Genomic DNA, 24,596 nt, shown 5'->3' with positions numbered 1-24,596 from the left:
TCCTGATGGGACACAGCTTTGGGGTGAGCCAGGGGATTTATTTAACTTCATTAAAGTACCCCACATCCTCAGCCAGCAGCCTGCATCCCCACACCTTCACTCTCTTCTGAGTAATGAACCAAGTGCCATTCCAACTCAGCTCTAAATATCCTCTTCCACTTAATGAAAATGGAAAAAGCTGTCAGGAATACAGATGAATTCAATATCCCCAGCACCAAGGGCACCATGTTTTCCAGAAGTAAAGAGACTTCTAATGGGAGTGCTGATTTTATTGTGCTGCGGGATGAAGGAAGGCTTTATTACGGAGTTGCCACAATGGGTGAAGCATCAGATTAAAGAAAAAAAGGGAAGGAAAAAAAAAAAAAAGTTGTTCTTCTCTCTGCTTTTTCCCCTTGAAATGACTTCAAGCTACTACTGGCGGGTCATTGGAAGCAGTGATTTGCCTGTTCTTTCTGGCTGGTGTTCAGCAAGGGGCAGAAAGCACTGCTGCTGCCTCACGAGGTCCCTATCTCTCTGCTGTTTCCTATCTGTCTGTCTTCTCCCAGCTGCAAATGAGCAGCTTTGAGCTGATAAAGCAGCATCTTACTGCAGCCAATGCCCTTTTTCTCCATCTTTCAGCATCGCTCTGGGTCTCACCCTGAAAGCAGCAGCTGAACTCTGCCCAAAGCAACCAATCTGGGCAAAGCACTCTTCATTTTCCTTTTCAACCAGCAAGAAGGAAGTAGAGAGGGGGGACCTCTGCAATCAGCAAGGGCCATCTATAAGCTCTCCCATCCAACCCAAGCAGCTAAAGGAAATTCAGGGCTATTAGAGGGAAAAATAAAAATAAAAAAAAAATGAAGCTCTCCAAAGCACAGATTGTCAGAAATTTTGCCCTTGTTCCTGTCCATGAGCCACCTGGGAGGATGGAGAGGTAGGCAGTCTGATATTTTTGTTATTTAACTCAAAGACCCAATGATAACTGCTCAGTTAAACCCAGAAGGTTCCCATGAATTGCAATTCCGTGCTACTGGCTTTCTCTGGAACACCTGTGAGTTTTCTCTATGCAAAACAGCAAAAGCTCAAAAAGCAAATTAAAAACACCTTTTGATCCTGAACCTATAATTATTTCTAGCTAACTTAGATTAGTGACACTAATTATAACTGGGCACTGTATTATGTTTTAACTATGGGTGTCTGCCTGTCCAGCTGAGCAGCAACATCAGGACAACATCTGCTGATGTTTCCAAACCATTGCTGCAGAAAATAAACTGTTATTGAACCTGAGACAGCAAATGTGTCACCTCATTCACCACCATTACTCCAAGGCACGAAGAAATCCCTTAAGAGCTACTCAGGAAAGGTTGGAAAGAGATGGTTTGGTAAGGGAAGCTCTGGGCATGGAGGAAATAATCCATTGGCCCAACAAGGGTCTTCTGCAAGCAAAATTTTCTGCAGGAAAACACTTTTTCCTCCCAGCTATGGAGGTCCTCTCCCATTTGGGCAGCTGTAAAGCAGGATGGATCATGCTAACAAGAAGAGCTGAATCATTTTGAGCTTTCCCAGGGTTAATCAAGTAAAAGTATTTATGTTTTATTGGCCTCTCCCTTCCACAAATTGGTATTTAAAGGCAGGGTTCTCACAGAGGTCACAGAATGTAGATGGAAAAATTCTTTTTACTCCTTGTTCCTATTTCATTCAGCATGCATGAGCTGCCTGGGAATATAATGCCTCCCAGTCCCTGGAGCAACTTAGGTATTATAAAGGAAACAAAATAGAAATTAATCTTGGGCGAGAGGAGAGGTGAGGAGAAAAAAGGGAAGGGAAGGGAAGGGAAGGGAAAAGGAAAAAAAATGAGGAAAGAGGAAAGAAAGGAGCAAGGCAAGGCAAGGCAAAAGCCCTCTGAGAAAGAAACTCCTTTAGGCAAGAAAATGTTTAAGATGACTGTCACCAAGAGAGGCAGGCGCCAACCTGCAAAATGCACAAAATATTTCATCTTCAGGACTCACACTCTTGGAATCATAGAGTCATTTAGGTTGGAAAAGACCTCAGAGAGCACTGAGCCCAACCATCAGCCTGGCATAGTCCCATCCCTACACCATTAATGCCATGTCCACACATCTCTTAAATACCTCCAGAGACACAGACTGCAGCACTTCCATATCTGCCTCCATGCTGAAGCCACACAGCAGAGTGCCCTTCCACTCTGCAGCTGCTCCCAGCTAAGAGCTTTGGAGATTGATGAAGTGAAACAGAGATAGAAACAATTTACTGCAAGTCTGCTGCACTGCAGAGTCAGTAGATATTAACCTTTGGAGATGACCCATAGAGATTTGATTTTTAATTGGACTTGTGTTATTTCCTCCTTCTTTAGGATGGAGAAGGGAAAAAAAAAAAAGGGATGAAGAGCTTTTTTTGTCCCCTTATTTCTTCCTTATTACAGAGGCTATTTCTCCATCTTGCTAAGAAGGATTAAACGCCATCGGAAAACATCTTTGGCAAGGATCAGTGAACAGGAAAGTTGAAGATGCTTTTCTTTGAGTTAATACAAGAGCTGCTGTGAGACCATCCAGGCATGCAAAGGGGAAAGAGCATATTGCAGATTCCCTGTATAATCCTGCCAGACGCAGGGAAAGTAGGGAGGTAGAAGCTATAAAAACAAACTCAGGTGTTTCACTGCTTTCTGCTGCAAAATCCGGGGGGCTGCTTCACAGTTAAACACAAAAAGTACAAGGACACCATGTGAATTTGCCACTGACTGCAGCTTGGCTGAGAATGGGAAAGAGAGAGGATTGTTACAAGAGAATGAAACATAGGAAGAGAGAAATAAAGGTATTCTGCAAAGGCAGAAAAACAATTGAATCGATGCATTTATGCTTTGCTCCAAACAAAGCAAGACAAATGAAAACAATCAAATCCTCACTCCCTAAACAGTGTTTCTCCCAACCTCCCCCCCAATCCCCCCACAGTTTCCTGATGGCTCGCTTAGAAAAGATGAAGACATCGATGATTTAAGAGTGAGCATAAAACTACACACTCCTTGTGCCCTGCACTGGCCCGGAGGGCAGCTGGTGACATTCCCAGGCAACATTTTCCCTGCCTCGATCAGTTCAACACCTGATAGGACACATCAGATTTACATTTCCCAAATCCAAAAAGAGACGTTAACATTTGTGAGAAAGCAAAGCCTTGTGCTATCAGGCCTCTCGTGTATATATTTAGAGGGAAAAAAAAACAACAGAGAAAATGAAAATGTGGTGGTTTCCAACATCTGAGTATGATGGAAAGCCAGTGCTAAGAGCAGTAATTGCCCAGGGGTATCCTTCCCAACGGCAATCCATGGCAGTCCAAATCTGTCTTGGGTACTTCCTTCTGCATAAGAAGGGCTTAAGAATGTCGCTCGTCCCAAATTCAAGCACAAATCTTGGACACTTCGGTGATGGGTATCAGCCAAGCTCAAAACCCCATCCTTGAGGTTAAAGTTTGATCCTAAGGAAGGCCACATTTTTTGGAAAATTGGCCAAAACCCAAAACTGTACTCAGGATGTGGATTTGGGTCCCACCCTTCTCACTGGCTTGCTGCAAGCTTTCCATTAAGGTGGTTTGCAGCTCCTTTTGAGACTAGAGTAAGTGTGTAGTGAAACACAACAAATGCCCAATGGCCAGAGACAAGACGTGTTAATACGTTTACCCAAAGCTCAAGGCACCATCACCTTTCCATGTCAACAGAGCTCTCCTCAGACTGGCAATTCAAGGACAATATTCTCATCCTGGCTTTCCATTGGCAGTTGCTGGGGTTGAAGCTGTTTCTGAGCTGACAGCTCCTGGCAACACAGACGGCCATTTCTAACTTAATTCCCTCCAAAACTTGACAGCATCAAATCCAATTTATATTTAAAACCTGGAAGTTGCAAGCAGATGGGAAGAACGACGTTCTTTATCTGAAGAGCATTTAAGGGGATGCCAGAAAAATCACAGCGCTCGCTCGAAAGCACTTGATATTCATCAAGGCTCAGCAATCCTTACTGCCATCACTGGTTTGTCTCCCTGTCCTTCCTAATTAAGAGCACCACGTTGGTAGGTTAATGGATAACGCAACAGGCAGCTCCTGTAATGGGCTCTTGACATCCTGCAAGGCAGATGGAAGCGGTCGCCTCTTTCATGGTGCTTTCTCACCCCGTTTCTGTGCCCGTTATGTTTCCTGTTGGTAGCACAGCAGAGGTTCCATTCTCATCTGCACACTGCAGAGATGGCACTTGATAAATGTGAAGCACTGCAGCTAGGACTGGGCAAACTGCTTCCTCACCTCAATTTTTTCATTCGGATCAAGAATGGGCCCGAATGGATCAGAGGGGTTCAAGAAACATTTAGATGTTGCACTAAGGGACGTGGTTCAGTGGGGAAATACTGGTGATAGGTGGGTGGTTGGACTGGATGATCTTGTAGGTCTTTTCCAACCTTGGTGATTAGGTGATTCTATGATCATCTGAGACATCCAGAACAGTCAGTCCTTTGAAAAATTAACTCAGTGTGGCACGTATTTCCCAAATAGCTTCTACTTTACTGAGCCACTATTCTATACATCACTGCAAGTGGAAGCCCAGGAAAAATACATAATCATTTCACCCTCAGTTAGATAAAACCCCATATCCAGAAAGCACCACCAAGTACCTCCAGTGGCAAACCCAAAGTTATACCCAAGGAGTTAAAGAGAAAGCTTTCATATGTGAGCCTTGAAGGAAATTAATACCACTACTACTACTACTAATAATAAAAGACTTAATCAACACCAAATTACTGCAGTACTGTTAAAGATTATTCTGGAAAGAACTAAGAGATATTCACACCTTTGCAAGCACAGTGCCAACAGTTCTCCATAGGAGAAACCCCCACTGCAACTAAAGATTTCTCTCTATATCCAGCATTTGTGATGGAGAGCTTAATTACCTGTGCTGGAAAGCTGCCTGGATTCTCAGGCATTGGTAATGGCCAATGATTTAAACACAGATTTCATGATGCATGGAAATAGCTGCTGAATTTATGATTATGGTTTATTTTGGTTGATATTTATGCACTGTTTGAAGAGAGATGTAAAAACAAATGCAACATGATTTCTGGGTATCATATACGTCTTGCTTTCAAATGCTATTACTTGAACATTAATTAAATGTGGGAGTGTGCTGTGAGACAGCCAGCACCACAGCAGTAAATTACCAATTTTGCTAAGGTTGCTCTAGAAAGTGCTGTTACCTCAAGACACACATCTCAGATATAAATGCAGCAGGGAAAACTACCTAAAACCAAATTATTTTCCTCCCCCAGCACAGAGAAAGAAGCCAAGATGCTGCTGACCTGATCCACAACCTACCTGGGGAAGCAGCAGGGAGCAAACAATGCTCAAAGTGGACTCAAAGTTATCTTTCAGCCACAGCCCCACGGCGTGGATGCAGCCTCTCACGTGGATGACATCGAGCAGCTCCAGGCGCTGGAGGAAGGTTGAAAAGAAACACCAAAGTCAGAATTGAGGTTGTGGGTTGGGATGGATTTGCTCCGTTCTGCAAAGGAGCGCCATGGCAAGTGTTTGAGAATCCATTTCTTAGACTGGACTTCTTTTCCCTGGGTTTTCTTGCCAAAAAACAGTCCCTTTGTAGTCACAGTCCACTCTGCATCTCTCTGTTGTCACAAGTCCTTCAGCCACCCCTGGGGGCCTCACAATCAGTTCCACCACCAAAACCAAAACTCAGGGCCAGCATTTGCTAGGACTGACCAAAGAGAGCTCATTTCTCCCCAAAAGGCCCCACCAAAGCCTGCACACACCACCCAAACGTGCTGCGTGCCCACAGCCTCTGAGCCCATGCAGGACCTTGGGATGCTAATCAATACAAATAAAAATAAATTTATATACAGCCGCAGCAACAGCTGTCCCTATTGGGAAGAGCCTTCCACTGTGAGGCAGAGCTTCAGGTCGTTTTAGGGGTGCTTTGGGAAGGGCTTCACAAGGGTTTCTTGTACAGAAGAAGGAAAAAGCAAAGATTACCTCTTTATCGAGTGTCCTGTATCCACACAGGGTGTTAATGACTTCTCCAGGGACCTGTGAACAGAGAGATGGCATGAACTTGGGCCGCAGGAAACCAAAGGCAACAGATAGGAAATAAGAAAATGATTTTCTTGAACTACTTTCCCCTTTGGTTTCTGCCATTTCAGAGGATGCTTCTCATCTCTTGTCCAGTGATTCGAGCTGGGACCACCTCCGTGTTACGTGAGCACTGAACAAAGCAGCTCTGCAAGATGTTCCCTTGATTTTCCCCTTGCTTAATTCTAACCTCCTTTTCTTACATTTTTCTCACATGCGTCTCCCCTTCATAACAACGGGAATTTCACTAGGATTAAACATATTTGGTTTTCCAGAAATCAAAAGGGAATTTCCCCAAAGCCTCCCAGCACTCCAGGGACAAACTTTAGGATTTTAGACTCTGAGTGCTTAGATCACTGTTGGCCAATGAATGCATTTCAAGAGCTGCAGCTTATGAGAGAAATCCCAGCCAAGCACTGCTGTTCTGGAGCTCTATAAAATTAAATCAGTCCAAATTCTTCTGCTTCCATCAGGATGGAAGGGGTACATTTTTAATGGACTACAACATTTTCTAACATCGGTTACAAAACCAATTCTTACTCATCCCATGAAAAGCCACACTGGGGGGGAAGGAGGGAGGGGAGCTTCAGCACGTCCTGAGCCAGCCAGTTACTTCGTACCTCTCAGGACTGATCTTCTGATGTTGGCTTTTCATCTGTTTTTGGCTTATTTCATTACGAAAACAGCATTTTCCATAATGCTGTGAGATTCTAAAGGGGCCTTGTATCCATAAAATAAGAACAAGCTGAAATGATCACGCTTTCAGAAAGATGGCTTTGGCAACCAGCAAAAGCTCCTGGACAACAAAACAAAAACTTCCCGTGCTTTTGGAGGCACAGAGATGAAAAAGAAATGTGCACATCTAGGGGTAAATTATGCTTTCCTGCAAGACACGGCATAAAAGAAATGTGCACTTTCAGGTCCCAGCCATAAAGCTGCAGCTTGTTCCTTCTGTAATTGGCAGGGAAATTATCCCAGTGATACTCTACAAGACTATCTACGTTACTCACAAAATCCCTTCTCTCATCACTTCAGTGCTCTGCTTACAGATGAAGGAGACTAATTAGTCCTTGTGCCTACTAAAGGTTTGCAGGGAAATCCAGAGATTAGCAGCAAAGCACCTGCTGGCGTTTCTGGGATGAAGTCTCAGCCTGGGTTTGGCCCATGAAATGGAGAATGTGGGTATGGAGAACTTGCAGTTCTCTCACTGCCATTGCCAGTAGTGATACAAAGGAACACGTGCACGATCGAGGATCCATCTATTTCATTTGCATTATAAACAAAGAAATTCACAAAAACCCATTAATCCCCAAACCGTCGTTCTTGGCAGCTTTCAGCTGGCCTTGCTGCTCACATGTGGACATCATAGGATCCTCACTGGTGACACAATTGCTTTTTGTAGGGCTCATCCATTTGAACATCTGGCTGCAGCACAAATTGCCACTTTTCTTCTTTCTTGCATCAAATACTGAAGGGTTTCTCAGTCACCCCCAGCCCTGCCCATCTGTTCCCTCAAGAACTTGCGTTGGGGCCAAATGCAGAAAGGAGAAAACTGATGCTTCAGTTTTGATCAATTTTTTGTCAAGATGCTGCATGGAAGCAAAGGTCAGAGCTGAATGGATATTCCTAACACAAAAAGAGGTGACAGCCCTTATTCTACCTGAATTAATTTTGATGCATCCAGAGGCCACAAAACAGCAGCAAAACCAGACATTTTAAACCAACCAAGGGCAAAAGGCTGTGATCCTTGCTTTTTATAATTGGCTGCTTTTCCCCCCAAAACCTGTGCCAGATGTCAGCAGTGACAATTCAAAGAATTGTGCTTGGCAGAGGCACAGCTACCCACACTTTCCCCACAAGATGAAAAAATGCATTGGAAAATCATTGAGAAAAGTACTCAGAGATGAGGGTCCCATCTCAGCCCCTTATGTAGGTGCATATTTGCCCATTCCTTACTCCTGGGTAGACCTTGGAGATGAGACTCTTCAAAATAGCAAGAGAGATTTTGGAGGATGCCTGTTCTCAGTAATACAACTCAGCCTGCCCTGGGAGATGCCCAAGGGAATGGAATACAATGCTTTGGAGGGATCTGTAATAGGAAAAGTCCCCCCTCAGAAAATGGGATGATTTTAGGTCTGCATTCAATGACGGGCTGACGACACATTGCAAATGACCTCCAAATCCATGTTTCAGGTTCTTTCCTCCAGACAAACTCACAAAGTAACCACTCAAACAAATGAGCAGTGCACCGCGTCCAACAAAAGCTCCCAGGCTGGAAGGGACACAGAAGGAACATCTGCAGCCTGGGATATTGCTGTCTTGTGTTGCCTTGGTTTGTAGGACTGAATTGAGAAGCCTGAGAGCAAAAGGACTGATAAAAAGCTGTTTGTTTTGCTGGCATTCACTTCAAACAGACACAGACAAATTCATACAGGGCCAAGGTAAGATCTTCTTTTCAGCCTTTAAAAGCAATATTTTGGTGGAAAGGGATTTGAGCAGGGTTTTTGCATCACTCAGCCCAACCAGCTTTTTCCAACCATCCTCATCCCACGGTGCTTCTCCCACCTTCTCAGCCTGCAGGCATAACTCCCATGACAACTCTGCCATTTCAACATGTGTCTACGTACAGAGCCATGCTGGAGCTTACACAACATGCAGTTATGGGGTGTCTCACTTCCCATAAAACTTCTCCACCTGTCAGAGACACTCTCACAAGCTTTAATTGTTGAAGTTAGCATACAGGATTTGCCATGGGCTTTCCCTTCCTTGGGCTAGGGCATCCTCCAGATCTGGCTCGTTAAAGTGGGAAGCCAAAAAGTTGCCTACTGAATCAACTTTTTACAAGGGTAGACAGTGATAGGACAAGAGGGAATGGCTTTAAGCTCAAGGAGGGAACATTTAGATTGGATATCAGTGAGAAATTCTTCACACAGAGAGTGGTGAGGTGCTGGAACAGCTGCCCAGAGAGGCTGTGGATCCCCGTCCATCCCTGGAGGTGTTCAAGGCCAGGTTGGATGGGGCCCTGGGCAGCCTGGGCTGCTGTGAGATGTGGAGGTTGGTGGCCCTGCGTGTGGCAGGGGGTTGGAAACTGATGATCCTTGAGGTCCCTTCCAACCCTGGCCGTTCTATGATTCTATTATTTATTCCACTACATTCGATATCTGTGTTTCCTTCCATCTCCGAAACAGTTTGCCAGGTGAAGGATTTTTGTTTCCCAAGTTGTTAAAAAACCACAGGGAGTGTAAAAATACCGAAAAATGCACTTGACTTTCTCCAACACATCCTCACTAGTAATAAAAGAAAAGACAGGAGATGAATTTCTAATTCCATCTTCAGGAGCTGACAGAGATCTTTAATCAACGCCCTGATTAGAGAAAATAATTATTTTCGCAGCTGATTTGCATGCCAGCCTTCCACTGATAACAAAATATATTTAATTTCCCTCTTTTTTTCCATTAAAAAATAAATAAAAAGGCCAACAACAATGCTAGACTTAAGATACATGCAAGCATACAAGCAAGTTCTGCACAAGTTCAGAGCTGGCTGGTGTTCATCATTCCATCAGTATTGCAGTCCTCCAAAGCAATGTGCTGGGGGCCCAGGGGTCCATCACTGGTGTTAAACAGAGCAAATTATTCTCTGCAATATTGGCAGCATTTTTAGCCACAGCAGCTGAGGATATTTGCACTTTTTCTCGCCCAGCTCCTGGCTTTTTCCTAAACTCTTCTCATGTCTCCTCTCACAGCAAAACTCACAAACCTCTCATACTGCTAAACCCAGTGACAGCAAGCTGAGAACAGCAAGCCACTGCAGAGGAGAGCAAAAGGAAAGGACAACAGCTGATCCTGATCCATGCTGAGATACAGCCAAGTCAGCTCAAGATGCTGCTCTTTGTCAAATCACCCTCCAAACCAGACGTAATGCCTGACAGTAGGTAGAAAGACGGGAACTCAGCATTTCAAACATCCCCTTGGCACAATACAGCCCAGCGCTTTGCTATTCACACTACACTAAAACAGCAGAGCCCACCAAAACACAGCTATCCCTAGACACAATTCAAAATGCAATTTATAAGAAGCCGTGCAGAAACCAGAGAGAAGATGGAATTTTGCTTAAGTAGAGGCACTTTCTGTGCCTTGGCTGCCTTACCTTCCTGATGCAGCACGTGTAGGGCACGCCGCAAGCAAGCGGTCCGCTGCCATTGCAGGAGTGGTACAGATTGACCTCCCAGTCCCGGTATTCATCACCACCACAGCAAGAAAACTGCAAAGGAAGAAAAGGAAGGGATAAGGCAGGCAGATGAACAAAGCGTGATGTTCCCAGCCCACTCTCCCATCTCCCTCCAGCCTTGCACTGCATCTCTGTTGTTGCTGGTGTGAAGAGATCCCCAGTTACTTCTTGCTTTCCAGAATTCTAAGCAGGAAGGGTGAAAAGCAACCAACCAAACAAAAAAATGGATGTTTAGCAGCATTTTAGAGACATGCAGCAGATAGAAGACTGTGCTTACATGTGTTGGAGGCATCACAGCTTTCACAAGCCCAGGAAAGAGGAGGCTCATTCATGCTTTGCTCCAGCTGATTTAATTACAGGTGATTAATCCATCCTATTCCCAGGGCATGCAAGAGAGATGCTCTTCCAGTGCCTTGAATGAATGCTCAACTAGTTGGTGCTATTTGCCAATATGCTGATAAAACTCCAGTGTCTAACAGCCATTTCTCTTCCCGTCAGGTTAAATTAGAGATCAAATGTTGCAGCTACGAACGAAAAAAGCTTCTTTTTCTTCTGTTTGGACAATAATATTAATAATAATAAAAGTTTAATGAATGTCATATTCTGCTCTCCACGGAATAAAAGTGGGCTTAATATATCCCGAGTCATCCCTTCTTTTGGTAAACAAGCTTCAATCTTAACAATTTTCCCCCTCAAAAGAGTGGGGAGGGGAGGGAGGAGGTGTGTGTGTGCTCAGCGAGACAGAAAGGGTTTTCCCCATTTTTTTTAAGCACAACAATCTCCAAGGAACAGTTTTTGGGACAGGTTGAGCTCTGGGAGCATCTGTTCCCTTTCCTGTAGATTGCTGGCAATACTTGGCCCACAGGGATAGGAAGAGGCACCAGCTCCTCTGGTTGGATTTCAAACTATGTTTTAACCTGCCTTTATTGCTTTTAATGCCATCTATGTCAGTGAGGGAGGCGAGCTTGCAGAACTAACTCAGGAAAAAAGGAGGAAAACCCCCAAACAAATATTGGATATTGCTGCACTACTCGATGTTTCAGTGCTGCAAAGAAGTTTCTTCCATTTGCTTTTCTTGCAAGAATTGATATAAAATCCTTGCAATGAGCATTACCAACTGCAGGAGAGCTCCCTGGGGTATTTTCTTCCCTGCAAAGAGAGGCTTAGGCTGCACTGCTGTTGTGCCTGGATTTATTTCCTATAGTCTGAGGCAGACCTGGGTCTGTGTTTTACTTTCGTGGGGGCTTGCAGAGGTCTGAAAGGGATAACAAGCAGAAAACAACAGCAGAGCCTGCAGACGGAGCCTTGGGGGCTGCTTTGGGAAGAGCCACGCACACTCATCACAGCCAATGCCATCATCCTGTGCAGCAGCCTCAAAGCAAAGTTCTCCAAAGAGATGTGCAGGTGGGAGCTGCCTTTCATCTTCCTGAGAGAGAAAATGAAAGAGGTGTGCAAGCACAGTGCCTTCCTCTCTCTGAGGCTTACTTTGAGTTTGGAGCTGTTCAGCTTTGAGTGCGAATCACCATCACTTTGAAATTCAAATCCTGGCTTTTGAACTCCCCCTGTCCCACCTGTGCTCAGCAAACCACCAAAAAGATTCAGAGGAGGAGCAGCACAGAGCTGCAGTTCATCACTGGCAGCAAAGTGGGGCTTCTGACTCATCGTGGTCTCCAACCCTGCATCCCTGGGCTGCAAAGGGCAGCAGCTCAGCACAAATGAGTAATACCAGTAGATAAGTATTATTTCTTAAGTACTATTCATTCTGATACCTGCCATCTCACAGGCAGAAACAAGTCAGTCTTGGCAGGTAAACCCACCTTGCTTGAGCAATAATCATGGTACATAAAATATTATCATTCATGCTTCTACACACAACTGTTATTCAGGAAAGGACCCCCCTTCCCTGCTGTTTTACTGTTCGATACCAGGTCAAGCATCTGCAGGTATTCAGCACAGGTTGAAAGCATTGCTTGACAGAGGGTGAACACAAAATTTCAATCCTAAGGAGCATGGTGTGGTTTTCCCTGAGCTGTGTGCCAGCTAACCTGCAAGCAGACGAGGCTTTGGCACAGCAAATGGCAAGGGTAAGAAAGAAGTGGTAACAAGGTGCTCTGAGCTTGTGTTTTGACTGCAAAATACACCAAGTCTGGGTGCAATCCTTCCATGCTGGCTACACGTTTTCATCATCCCAAGATGCTCAGGTCCTGAAAAGCCCCATAGGGCCCCCCCCCATCCTTTATGAGAACACCATCAGCAGCTCAGCTGTGTTTTATGGAACCCAAGGGCTGTCGAGCTGCCAGAATGCTGCCATTTCTCGTCTCTTGAAAGCAGTTATGCTTCTGCATTGCTTCTCCCTGCTCCTGTCCTTGGCGTGATGGGATGGTGCCTTTCAATCACTGATAGCACTGCTGGTTCCTGTTTTGCAAATGCTGTGCTAACACGAGCTCACAGCAGTGAGATTCTTGCAAAGCTCCTTTTCTTGCTGGAACAGAAAACGTGCAAAGACTTTTCAGCAATGCCAGAAGTGGCCACAACTTCTGAGTACAGAGAGAGACTCTGAGACGAGTATCTCCCAGAGAAAACCTTAATAAAACAGTCAAGTGAAGAGGTCAACAGGAAAACACCATAAACAGGGGCTGACATCATACAATAAGTGCCTGATCCTTGCTTGGTTGGAGACACAGAAACCTTCCTGCAAAGATCTTGTCCCCACTCCTTGCCAAGGCGCACTGAGGATGGCTCCAACCTGTACTTTCTGGTGGTTCGTGGCAGCGTCCATTTATCTTCCGTTCAGAGAAGACCAAATTACAGCATCCTCCCAGAGAGGCTGGAGCCAAGCTTTAGAAAGATAAAGATCTTCCCTGAGATCTCTTAAGCCTCGAGATCTTCAGAGGGCTCCCGGTCTTACTGATGCATTTGGTTCAGTAATGATGGCTGCAGGAGTCAGAGGTGGGTATTTACAGAGAGGGGAACATGGAGGGCACCATCTGCTATCAATTTCAGCTACATCAAAGGAGCTTCATGGGCTCCTTCAAAGCTAGAGGTAAAATTCACATATCTGTGATGCTCCAATTTATTACAAAGAAACATTAATCAGAATGCAGCTGTGGTGGCGAAGCCTGGCTCCTTTCCCCACAATGAAGCTCTGAGCGTGCAATTTCACTGCGATTTCTTCCTCTTTTCTCTCCTAGATCTCAAGCTTTCGTTTTTCCCCCACTGTTTTCCCTCAAAACATTCACCAAAAGCTTTGAGCCCAGCATTTCCCCTCTTGCAATAAGACTTGCAACGGACATACCAAATACATTCCATCAAAACAGGAGCAAAACTATATTCCCCAAATTCCCATGAACTGTTTCCTTACCAATGCTGGAAAACAAAGAATAAATTAGAGCCAACTAATGACTGGGTAATGACTTCAAGTCAGACCCTTACAGAAGGTTAGTGAGCTGTCTGCTGAATGCACATATTGCATGAGAATGGCTTCATGGAGGAGGGTTAGCATGGCAGAGTTTTGTCCATAACCCACTACTGGCAATACAACTCAACCACCTGCCTCAATCCTGTGTGTAACTTAGGGGCTGTGTCTGAGAGGTCCCGTGTCAGGGACTGATTCCTCCCTGTTTGGATGTTCAGTTCATTTGGAGGGATGCTCCACATCCCTGTGCACTGCAGGGGAGTTGGACTTGATGACCCTTAAAGGTCCCTTCCAACTCTAAGGATTCTATGATTCTATGATCGTTGCTCTGAAGCACACCTACCTCGGGTTTTTTGAGACGGAGGGGAGGAACAGCAGGAAATAGGGACAAGGAAGACATTTTAATTTGATACAGTGCATGATCAGCAGAAATCTCAAAAAAGCTACACAGTGCATGAAATATGAGGCAACAGCAGCCAAGGCACACAATAAGTTTGGTTCAAAAAGAAGTGATAGTTGCAAGGAGAGCAGTTTATCAATCTGAAGGTTGGCCTGAGAACAGGAGACGGATGCTGCCAAGCCATGGCAGCCTCTAAGCATTAGGTGCCATGCTTAATAGATGCACAGCCACACAATTAAAGAAGCTTCACAGAATGGCCAAGCCCCAAAACAGGACTGGGTGCAGATGAGCACTGCTCTTGCAAGTCACAGTGCTGCCCGTGGAAAGCCAGGGACTCTTCTTTCCTCCCAGCTACCAGGAGAAAAGAAATTCTTGGCAGTTTTCCCATCAAGTGCTTGCCTGGCTCAATGACACGTCTCAAAAATAGTTATCTAAGGCAGCCCACCTGGGGGTTGCTGCAGTCTTGGAGAGGCTTTTACACGTCTTCCAGCTGTTCCCCTGCAGCTTGGGATAATGACCAAAGATCTTTCAGGAATTGGGAGCTGATTTTCTATTGGCTCTGGGAAATACAAATATCTTGGTGATATCTCCTTGTCCACGCCACAGCATAGAACTGAAGGATGTTTTCATAGCACACACCAGGAGAAGGTGCTTGCCAAAAACAAGAAGGCAATTGCATGAAGGTTAACACGGGCAGTGGCGAATTCTGCAGCTGGGACAGATACGTGTGCAGACTGGAGGATGAGAGGCCTGGGGAAAGGGATCTGTGTGGGTTCTGGCTGATGGAAAATCAAATCTGAGCCACCAGTGTGCTTCTCCTTCAGTGAGGCACAGAGTGAACCACTCCTTATGCTTCCCATTCACAGCACTGCATGCTTGTAAAACTCCATGAGCCCCCTCCCCCCCTGTGCCACCCTTCCTCCAAAGCCAAACCTTTTCTTGGACAAAATCCAAGATGTTCTTGAAGTCAAGGTCGTCATAATAGTGCCGAATGCCCTCTTGAATGTTAGAGTGCAAAACTGCATTCATCTGGGGACAGGAGAAACATAAACACATCTCACACTTGGAACAGACAACAGCAAAATATCACAAACTATGAAAATCACGCAGAGAAATCTTTTCATAGCAAGCTTTGCTGGCTGTTACTAGAAAAAGAATCTAACTTGTGTGCTGTCCCAATCCTTTTGGGGCATAACTCATCATTTTTGAGCTCTCATAGTTGCACCCACCATCCTTCACCCACCTGAGTTTTTCTGTGTGCCGCATATCCAATTGAATTATTAGGGTGACGACTTCTTGACAGCTCCCTATAGACCTCCAACCTCATCTCTGACGTAGCTTTAACCCCTGGTGGGGGTGCTCTGCATCTGGAAGAGGCAAAACAGCCTCTGATAGCCAACAGCACCTCAGATGGGCTGCACATGGGAGCAGAGTCCTCATCAGAGCCCTCAATCACCAGCAATCCCAACAAACCTTCCAGTGATGCAGCCGTGCCCATGGAGCAGCAATGTGGCTCTGTGAGCTGCCTGTATCTCTAAGGGAGCTTTGATGCTTCAAATTAAATGCTAACCAAATGGAAAATGCATTTCACAGATGCATGGGAAGATTATTTGTGAGCTGGGAGCAGAGCCTCCAAATGTGCTATGCCAAGCCTGGCGTGGGTTTGCCACTTTGCTCCTGAAAAAGGGCCAGGCAGAAATGCTAATGGAGGAAAAGGGAACGTTTTCTGAGTTAGAAGTGAGGGATGAGAGGAGAAAAAGAACATTGTTCTTCATAATTCAGTCTGACATGAAAATTAGGGGTTGGGTGAACTGGGAGCAGGGAGATGAAGATGGGGAAGAGAAGAAAAAAGAAGAAAATGAAGGCATGTCAGAGTGGGAAACAAAGCCTGTCGACAGTGAGGGATCAGGTAGAAGAACAGAAAAAGCTTCTCAGAAACCACTCCTGTGAACACTGATTCAAACATTGCTCCATGGCATTCCAACAGGCAATGCCCGAGTTCTGCTGCTCCCTGTTTCTTTCCTCCCCAGATGGGCTCACCCTGCAATCCCATCATCTTCCCATACGATCCCAAGATGGGGACAGCATCCCAAATGAGATCTCAGCTCCAAGAGCTGGAGATAACGCTGCAGAGAGGACACCAAACGTGTTATAATCCCCCAAACCATCTGCATATCAACAGAGTGCACTACAATACTCAGCAGAGCAAGACCACTGTGCTCATTCCTCGTCAGCTCCCCCTACTTATTTAATACAAAACCCAATCAAATCTCCATGACTAGCTTGACAAGCATTGCCCCAAATGCACATTTGTGCCTCCTCACAATTTTAGGTCGGGTGGTTCATCACTTGTTGGGTCTCTTTTCTCTCCGCCCCGCTGTTTGATTTCCAAATTACACATTAGATTTAAATTAAGGGATGATTTATGCACTAATGGTTTGATTCATCCCCTGAGTTTTCCTGCAAAGCTGTGATCCCCTCTCCTGCTGCACAGGGCGGTGCTGAGCATCATCAGTACAGGGGAACAAAGGTGGAGAGAAGGAGCAAAGTCAGCAATTTTGTAACATGTTCTATGAAAATACAGCCAGCACGTGCTGTGCCAGCACATATTGATTTCCTTTACGTGGGAAGGACTCAAGTGCTCTGATTTTCCTTATAGAATCACATCTCTCCACTGGTGCCCTGACACCCAGGTTTTTGGAGAGCTGCTGGACAGAGCTGGCTGCAGCATCCATTCATTCTCCTCCCCTTCCACTTTGGGTCTCACCAAGCGCCTGAATTCCAAACCCAGCCCCAGCCCATAAGCCTTTGAAGGCTTGAAAGCATCAATTTGTCTCTACAAAAGTGAATTGATGTTTAGAGCCCTTATGTACATATTTTGGATGTTGTTCTCCTGGCTTGCACATCCCTCCATCCAGCAGAGGCTGAGATTTGATATTTAATTGTATGATTGATTACAATAGTAAAATAAAACTGAATACAGTGTGGTTTCTTCAGCAGAAGCTGGGCAGCCAGGAATATTTCCATTGGAAGTATTTACCAGTCTTGCTGGTTCAGCTATAACTCAAACCTGTCCTTGCACACAAGCCAGCAGTTAATGTAATTGAGACAAGGAGCTTGATGAGAAGCACAAGAATTTTTGGCTGGGAGTCTGTATGGGAGCTGCTGCATGGTAGGAGCTCTGGAGTGCAAGGTGCAGCCTGAGAAGAACAAGAACAACCAACATCTTCCATTCTTAGCTCATAGGCAGATATATACACAAGGTGAGAAGGAAATTTCCCCCCAACATGCATAGGGCTGCAGCTTGTCACTGTGCTAAGCCAAGGAGCAGCTCCTCCAGCCTCCTGATGGCACTCACCTTGTTTTCAAAGATGATTTCAATGAATATCAGCAGCAGCTCTGTGATGAAGATCACCAGAAGGACCCAAAAGAACTGGAAAGAGACAGAGGAGGATTAGCCCTGCTGCAAGCCAGGCTGTGTCCGCTGCCAGCAGTTAGCTGTGATGAGAGAGAGCTGGAAACCAAAGGATGCTCAGAGACACTTAGAAATCAGATCATTTCATTACGATCTCCCCAGGGAGCTCCAAATCTCCTCCAAAGATATCAGTCCTAAATTTGCTATCCGGTAGAATGAATGGCAGGAAGGAAGGATGGATCAAAAAAGAAACCAAATGTAATTTGGATGGCTAAATTCTGCGTGGGGAAACAGGCAAAATGGATGCAGTGGAAGAAAGTATTTCCTCTGAGTGGATATAGATGTGCAGAGAAATGCCAACATCTATTATGATGGAATGCCAGTCCTTGGCTGAACATTGATGTTTCCAGGCCAGGCATCCAATGGAAAGTTCTCCTTCCCCAGAGCAGGGCAGTAACTACATCTCTGACAGACTGATGGTGGCAAAAAAAACTTGATCTGGAAATTGGTGCCCTGATGAAGCAAACAACTTCAGCTGGGAGGTTTGTTATTCCAGCAGCCCAACTCCTAAAGCCTCAGTCCTGTGTGAGAGATCCCATCTGGGACTGCACCCAACTTTGCAGAGGATGGACAGCAAAGCTCTGTTTGGCTCACATGCATCGATCTCCCCAACATTACCTTCCTCTGTGGCTCTGGAGACTCACCAGTAAAAGGAAGGTGAAAGTTACCATGGTAACCAGCTAAAAATCCAAACAAAAATGGAAAAAAATAAAAAATAAAGCGAGTGGAGGTAAATTATTACCATGATATTCACTTTGGCCACTGGTTTATTAGCAGAGCCTTGTTATGAAGCAGACATTGCACGGATCCGTGTGCCCAGAAATTATTTCCCAAGCTCAGTGAGACCAAAGCACCCCTGCAGCAGCAGCCTGCTTGGTGTGCAAACCCCAAACTGCAGGGTTCTCATTAACCACCCCTGGCTGAGTTGTGCACCATGCTTGTTTGCTAACAGCCAACCAGTGCAGTCCCACTGGAGAAGCAGCACTGCTTTTCCCATCAGCTAAATCAGCTTCTAATGGGCCAAGTTTAATTAGGCGGGGAATCCTGTAACCAAACAACCATTATCCCACAGTCAGAGACAACACAGCACGCATCAAACCCGATGGAAAAGGAATGTGAGTCAGCAGGAAGCCCGGGGTGATGCAGTTGAGTCTTCCTCATGTTTTGGCCATTGAGTGCTGCACACCGATTTCTTTGTCTCCCACTCCATCTCATTCTTGTGGTCTGTTTCTGCTGCACAGCTTGTCAAGTCAAGGCATAAAAAGCAAGATTCACGTAATGTAATCCAGCCTGCTCCATGCATATTGAAATCAAGGTTAATATTTCATGTCCAGGAGTCTTGCCTGGTTTATGGACAAACGTGGCCATATTTTGGATAAGTCCAGGGGATGTCAGCTGTACCTGGCTGTTTAGAAAAATGACTGCTTTCAAATACTTCATCAGATGAGGTTCACAGCTATTAAAGCCCTTTGCTTCCATGAGAGCAGCGGGTGAATGGATGAAAATGAATGAAAAGTGCAACTTCTGTGTCAGAAAGACAGACACAGAAAGGGAGAAGCTGGCAGAGGCTGATTGCCAATCCTTCCAAGAGGCAAAGTGCAAACCTGGGGGTCATGCAGGTTATGCCCCAGCTGCCCTGGACACCATGCAACATTTCCCTTATCACGTACAGAAGGCTGGCAAGGAAAGCAGCTACAAACCCCATCTCCAGCTTTGCAGGCGTTCAGCCTGAATGAAAACCAAGCAGTGGCTGAATGGAGCAGGCAGACCCTTCACTGACTGCACTGACAAAGCAGAAAGTGCCTTTTGTTGTTGCTTTCTCAAGGACTGCAGCAACCATCAGTAATAGGAACACGTGTGTAGGAGCAAAAACGTTGTCAATGTCTGCAATCACCCTTCTTACGAACGCATCGCAGCCTTTGTTACCTGCCAGACCAGGCATGAATAAAACAGCATTTTACTTTTCTTAAAAAGGCTCCAGCTGCACAGTGACTGAGCAAAAACCCACCCTAAGTAGCATCTAATCCTGCCTTGAATTCCTGTAGGTTTGCAGCAAGCTGGAAAAAAAAAAAAAAAAAATCATAAAGTGAAAAAAAAAAATAAATCGCAAAGCAAAAGCAGCGCGCTGAGGAGCTGCAGAGCGTGAAGCAAAACACTTCACAAAGAAAAAATAGCCTTAAAAAACCCTCAGCTGCCAATTTATCTTGCTCAAGATGTCTGGCAAAGGGAAAAGATTCTCAGTTGTCATTAAATTAACACTTGCTGCAGTCAGCTGCCCTTAACGAAGCTCATCGCTTTGCATACACCTGGAGCTGTGCTTCCCAGGTAGCCTCCCAGCGCTCTTTCTACCATCTCCTTGTGTCAGGTGGGATGTTTTGCTGCAAAGTTTGCTCTCCCAGAAGCTTAAAGATCACCTGAAATCCTTGGTTGGTGCACAGCAAGCACTTCTAGATGTGGGATGGATTCATAGAGGAGTGCAAAGCTGAAAGTGTTTCGTTTCCAGAGCACGGGCATCACGCAGCCATCTCCAATTTGCAGCTTAAACACACCCTGGGCAGAAAGGATTGCTATGGGTCAGGGATGGGTGGGTATTTCTGGAAGGTTGGATGCCTCGGGGTGAATAAACCATGCAGGGATTCCAGCCTATGCAAAGTGCCTGCAGCCGTGGGTGGAGGCAGAGCATTGCTCCCTGCTGCTGAGCTCTCAGCACTCTCATGGCCACAAGAGGCTCAAATCTGCTGAGGTGACATGAATGGCATTTGGGATGGTAAAGGAATGCTCTGTTTGCCAGGGATGTGGAAGGGAAAGGATGCAGCCACAAGGATGGGAGAGAGCTCCTGGAGCCATATAGAATAGAACCATAGAACCACTAGGGGTAGAAAGGACCTCCAAGACCACCCAGTCCAGCCATCCACCCATCACCAGTGTTTCCCTCAGTAATGTCAAGGCCCATCTAAATGTCTCTTGAACACCTGCAGGGATGGTGACACCACTCAATCCAGCTTTCTCTTTCAGATAAGTTTTTCCTAACGTCCAACCTGAGGCACGAGAGAGGTTTATTTAATACAAGCATCCTCATGGAATGTTTTATCCTTGTTGTGAGCACCATTAAGCCTCCCACTGGAATGGAACTGTTTTGCATTCACACAAATATGTCACCATATCTTATTTTTGTCCATTTCTATACTTGCTTCCCAAGGGAAGGAGCTCAGGCAGCCCACTGAAGCCTATACAGGAAAAGGGTTGGGATCTGCTAACACCAGCAACAGGTTGGCAAGGAATGGAAAACCTGGAATTGTTGCCAAGATGAAAAGAAACTCATGCAATTTACCTTCTCTTTCTGAGAATCACAACCTGGGAGGGAGGGGTTACACACACAGGAGTCTGCATCAAAGCAATCCTTTGGTTTTGGACATCTGGAGAGGGAAGTGGTTATTTCTTCTGAGACTACAGAGCACCTTCTTCTATAGAAAAACAGCAATAACCCCCTCTGTCACTGTGGTGCCTGGGATGCTGCTTCATGCACTGTGGTGTTTTAGTTACAGGACATGCAATTTGCCTCTCCTGCCCCTCTGCCCATCCACTTCACTGGGTTTCACACGTGCATTTGCCAAGCTTTGAGTTGAAATACACATTTCCTTTATGCTTCATCATCTGAATGACCAAGAAATCTGTTTTCAACTCCCAGAGGTCTGGCAGCCTTGTAAATAGTTGGCTGGGATGACCCAAGAGCCCCAAGCACACAGCTTGGTCCTTCCCCACCCAACAGATATGCAGCCCTGCCTGCACCCTGTCCTGTAGATGCCAGCTCTCAAGACCAAATATGCCCCTCTCTGCTCCCCACACCTATCAGAAAAGCATTTCTTTCCCTCATTTGGGTTTTTACAGACTTTCAGCGTCTACCAGATTGCCATCACCTCCATCTTGGCAAAAGTCCTGTGACCTGGAACAGGAACAGGTTGCCCAAGGAGGCTGTGGATGCCCCATCCCTGCAGGCATTCAAGGCCAGGCTGGATGTGGCTCTGGGCAGCCTGGGCTGCTGGTTGGCGACCTGCACACAGCAGGGGTTGGAACCAGATGATCACTGTGGTCCTTTTCAACCCAGGCCATTCTATGATTCTACAACCCTCCACTCCCATCCAGAGACCAAGACAGATGTTGCAGTGCACCAGGCAGAGCTACAACATGCTCATGCCCCCCTAAAAAAACACACAAAAGGAGGGTTTTATGAAGCCCCACTGATTCACTGCAAGGAGGGCTGTTGTTATTGCAGTTGCTGACACAGGGATGAGATTAAAAAAGAAAGAAACCTGCACGAGAAACAAAATGGAGCAAGCACCAAGTAAAAGAACACAACGTGCTGGGAGTTTGCTGGTGATGCTCAACATAAGAGCCCTGGGAGGGATAAAGCATGCCTTTTGTTGCTTGCAAAACCATCCCGAACCACTCCTAGAATGACAGCGAATGGAGACACAGCAAGAAATTGAATGTGAAAGTGGAAATAATCAGTGTAGCAAAGGAATCATTCACTCCTGCAGGGCTCCAGCTCACTCGTTTCCTCCGGAGTCAAACCTGGGCCAAGCAAATCCCCATTGAAAGCACATCGCAGTGATTAAAGAGCCCCAATCAAGTGGTGACTAACCCATAAAGAAGGAGATCAGCCACTACTGCCTGCAGAAAGTTCCTCTTGCTGCCCTGGGGTTCCTGCTTTGTCTCAGTCAAATGAAATTATAATGATTGTAATAATGATAATGCAAAAAAAAAAAAAAAAAAAAAAAAGGATTCAAAGGAGAACTAATTAAGAAGGCTGGGAGGCCCTTGCAAAGCTTTTTCTGACTATATATTTTCCTGGGATTGTTGTGTTGGAAAGTTGGCAGATCTGCCCCACTGCTGAGAGTGCAGCGGATGAGCCCAGATCACAGAGCAGCTCAGCCCCAAATCCTGTCCCACCTCATCTCATCCAGGCTGTGCTCCTTTCACTCCAAGCATTTGCTCCAGGGCTGGTGATGGGCTCAGCTCCCCTGAAATCCTGAACACTCACTGCTACGCAAACCTCAGGCTCACTCATTTATCCCCACCTCCTATGCAGCAAAGCAGAAAAATCAAGCCAGTGGTGGTTTTGCTTAGAGAGCCTCTAATCAGAGCACTGTATAATCAGTGGGCTTAGCAAGGAAATGTATGTAGATCCCCAAACAAACCTCTGTGGGAAGGAGTTTCTTCATTACTTTCTCCAGTGGGCTCTATTTGCGTGCTGATTACCAGGAATTGCCTTTTGGGGGTTTTGACCAACACCACTGAAAGCTGCTGATATTGAAGTATCCAGAGGGAGCTTTCCCTGCTGATGCAAAGTCTGCACCCCGAGGAGCAGCAAGCTTTGAACCCTAGGAAGCAAAGACAGACCCCAGGCTGCAAAGAGCAATAGGAGACTGCAGTGATGCTCCAGTTAACTTTCAACCTACAGGGAGAAAAAGGAGGACAAAGTCCTGGTGACCTGCTTGCACCAGCAGTTGCAACACTGGATGCAGCTGTGTGGCAGCATTTCTCATTTGTGGCAGCATTTCAGCCCTGCTTGAAACAGCATCCAATGGGACAAAGCAAGCAGCAGGGTCTCTTGCCATGGCCAAGGCAGAAGGAACAAACCTTTTGCTTTGCTTATACCCTAACCTTAACCCCAAACCCTAACCTTAAACCCTAGATCCTAAAACCCAACCCTAACCCCAAACCTATCCCTAAACTCTAACCCTAACCCCAACCCAAACCTTAATCCTAATCCCAACTCCAGTCCTAGCTCTAATCCTAAATGTAACCTTAACCCCTAACTCTGACCCTATCCCTAAACCCCAAACCTAACCCAGCATAGCACAGGGACAGTGTGTGCAGCCCTCAGGAGTGCTTCTATACAGCAGATATTCAAGGGACTGCTTCTTTTTGCTGGCCTGGAGCTGAGCATCCCATGGTTAATGGTTGAACCACGTACCCCACACAAATGCTTTGCCCCAACTGAGAACCATGGAATCTTGTGGAATTAGCCTGAATCAAGTATGTGAGGAGTTGGGAGTGCAAGCAGTGCACCCACAAGCACTACTTCTTTTAAATTGCTTTATGTAGTGCTTCCAGATGTGGAAAAAAACAAGTGGAAGTTGCCATTCACTGATGTTTTCACATCTGCTGCCTTAGAGCTGGTTGAAGTGGCTGCTGTTGGTAATGAATTAGTGCTGGCGATGTGGCAGAGGGATGCTCTGCAGGGCTTCGCTGCAACAGAGATTTTCTGTGTCATTTTTGCCCTTTTTTTCCATCTGCTTGGGAACAAAACCAGCTGCTCAGCCCCGCTCAGATGTCAGAATGCTCCTTCACACACGTGCCCCTCTGATTGCTTTTGTTCAGCAACAGTGAGGGCCACAAAGCTTCAAATCACTGTAGTATCTGACTGTCTTCGAGGGGGAATTTGTCTTGCTGGGAGGACAATTCTCCACTCACACAATAGCTCTGTGATTGCCACCCACTTCCCAGAGTTTGCTCCCTCTCCAAATTCACTCCCCTCTCCAAACCTGAAAAGGAGACATTTGCTAGCATTTAATCTCCCTATTTACACGTGCAATCAGAAGCTGCAGAAGGAAAAGACACACTCCAAGCCCTGCTTTGGAAGTCGTGTCCTGGCCTCAGAGGAAAAATAATAAGGAAAAAGAAAAAGCAAATTAAATAAAAGTCAAAGCTGCAAGCGGTTGCCTGTTTGCTTTTCACATCTTGGCACTGCTTACACTTGGAAACAGCATATGGATCAACAAATATATCTGTATTTATACATATATATATACACACACACACATAGATATATACATATAACTTGCAGGAGTCCACAAGAGTGAACACAGCAGCCGATCTCTTGCTGCAGACCCAAAGTCAAATCCTGCCCTGTGTGATCAGTGTGGGCAAACACAAGACAGAAAAAGAGGGACCCAAAAGG

General features: G+C 45.7%; 1 protein-coding gene across 4 annotated transcripts in view; it reads right to left on the bottom strand.

Annotated features, from left to right (window-relative positions):
• The window catches only part of LOC100538523 (tetraspanin-15-like), a 37,060-nt gene that overhangs the window by 2,371 nt on the left and 10,093 nt on the right, over positions 1-24,596 (bottom strand). For 2 of the 4 annotated variants that reach the window (XM_085242916.1, XM_010723158.4), the window contains exons 3-7: positions 17,516-17,590; positions 15,091-15,186; positions 10,262-10,375; positions 6,017-6,070; positions 5,348-5,464 (exon numbers count right to left, since the gene is read on the bottom strand). In XM_085242916.1, coding sequence (XP_085099042.1) covers positions 5,348-5,464; positions 6,017-6,070; positions 10,262-10,375; positions 15,091-15,186; positions 17,516-17,590 — 456 coding nt within the window. The remainder of the gene's footprint in view (positions 1-5,347; positions 5,465-6,016; positions 6,071-10,261; positions 10,376-15,090; positions 15,187-17,515; positions 17,591-24,596) is intronic. The other 2 variants (XM_085242917.1, XM_085242918.1) reach the window with 2 other exon arrangements.

The sequence above is a fragment of the Meleagris gallopavo genome, chromosome 24 (genome assembly GCF_905368555.1).
Source record: "Meleagris gallopavo chromosome 24, MGAL_WU_HG_1.1, whole genome shotgun sequence".
Classification (NCBI taxonomy): domain Eukaryota; kingdom Metazoa; phylum Chordata; class Aves; order Galliformes; family Phasianidae; genus Meleagris; species Meleagris gallopavo.
This window is presented reverse-complemented; position numbering and strand designations above follow the sequence as displayed.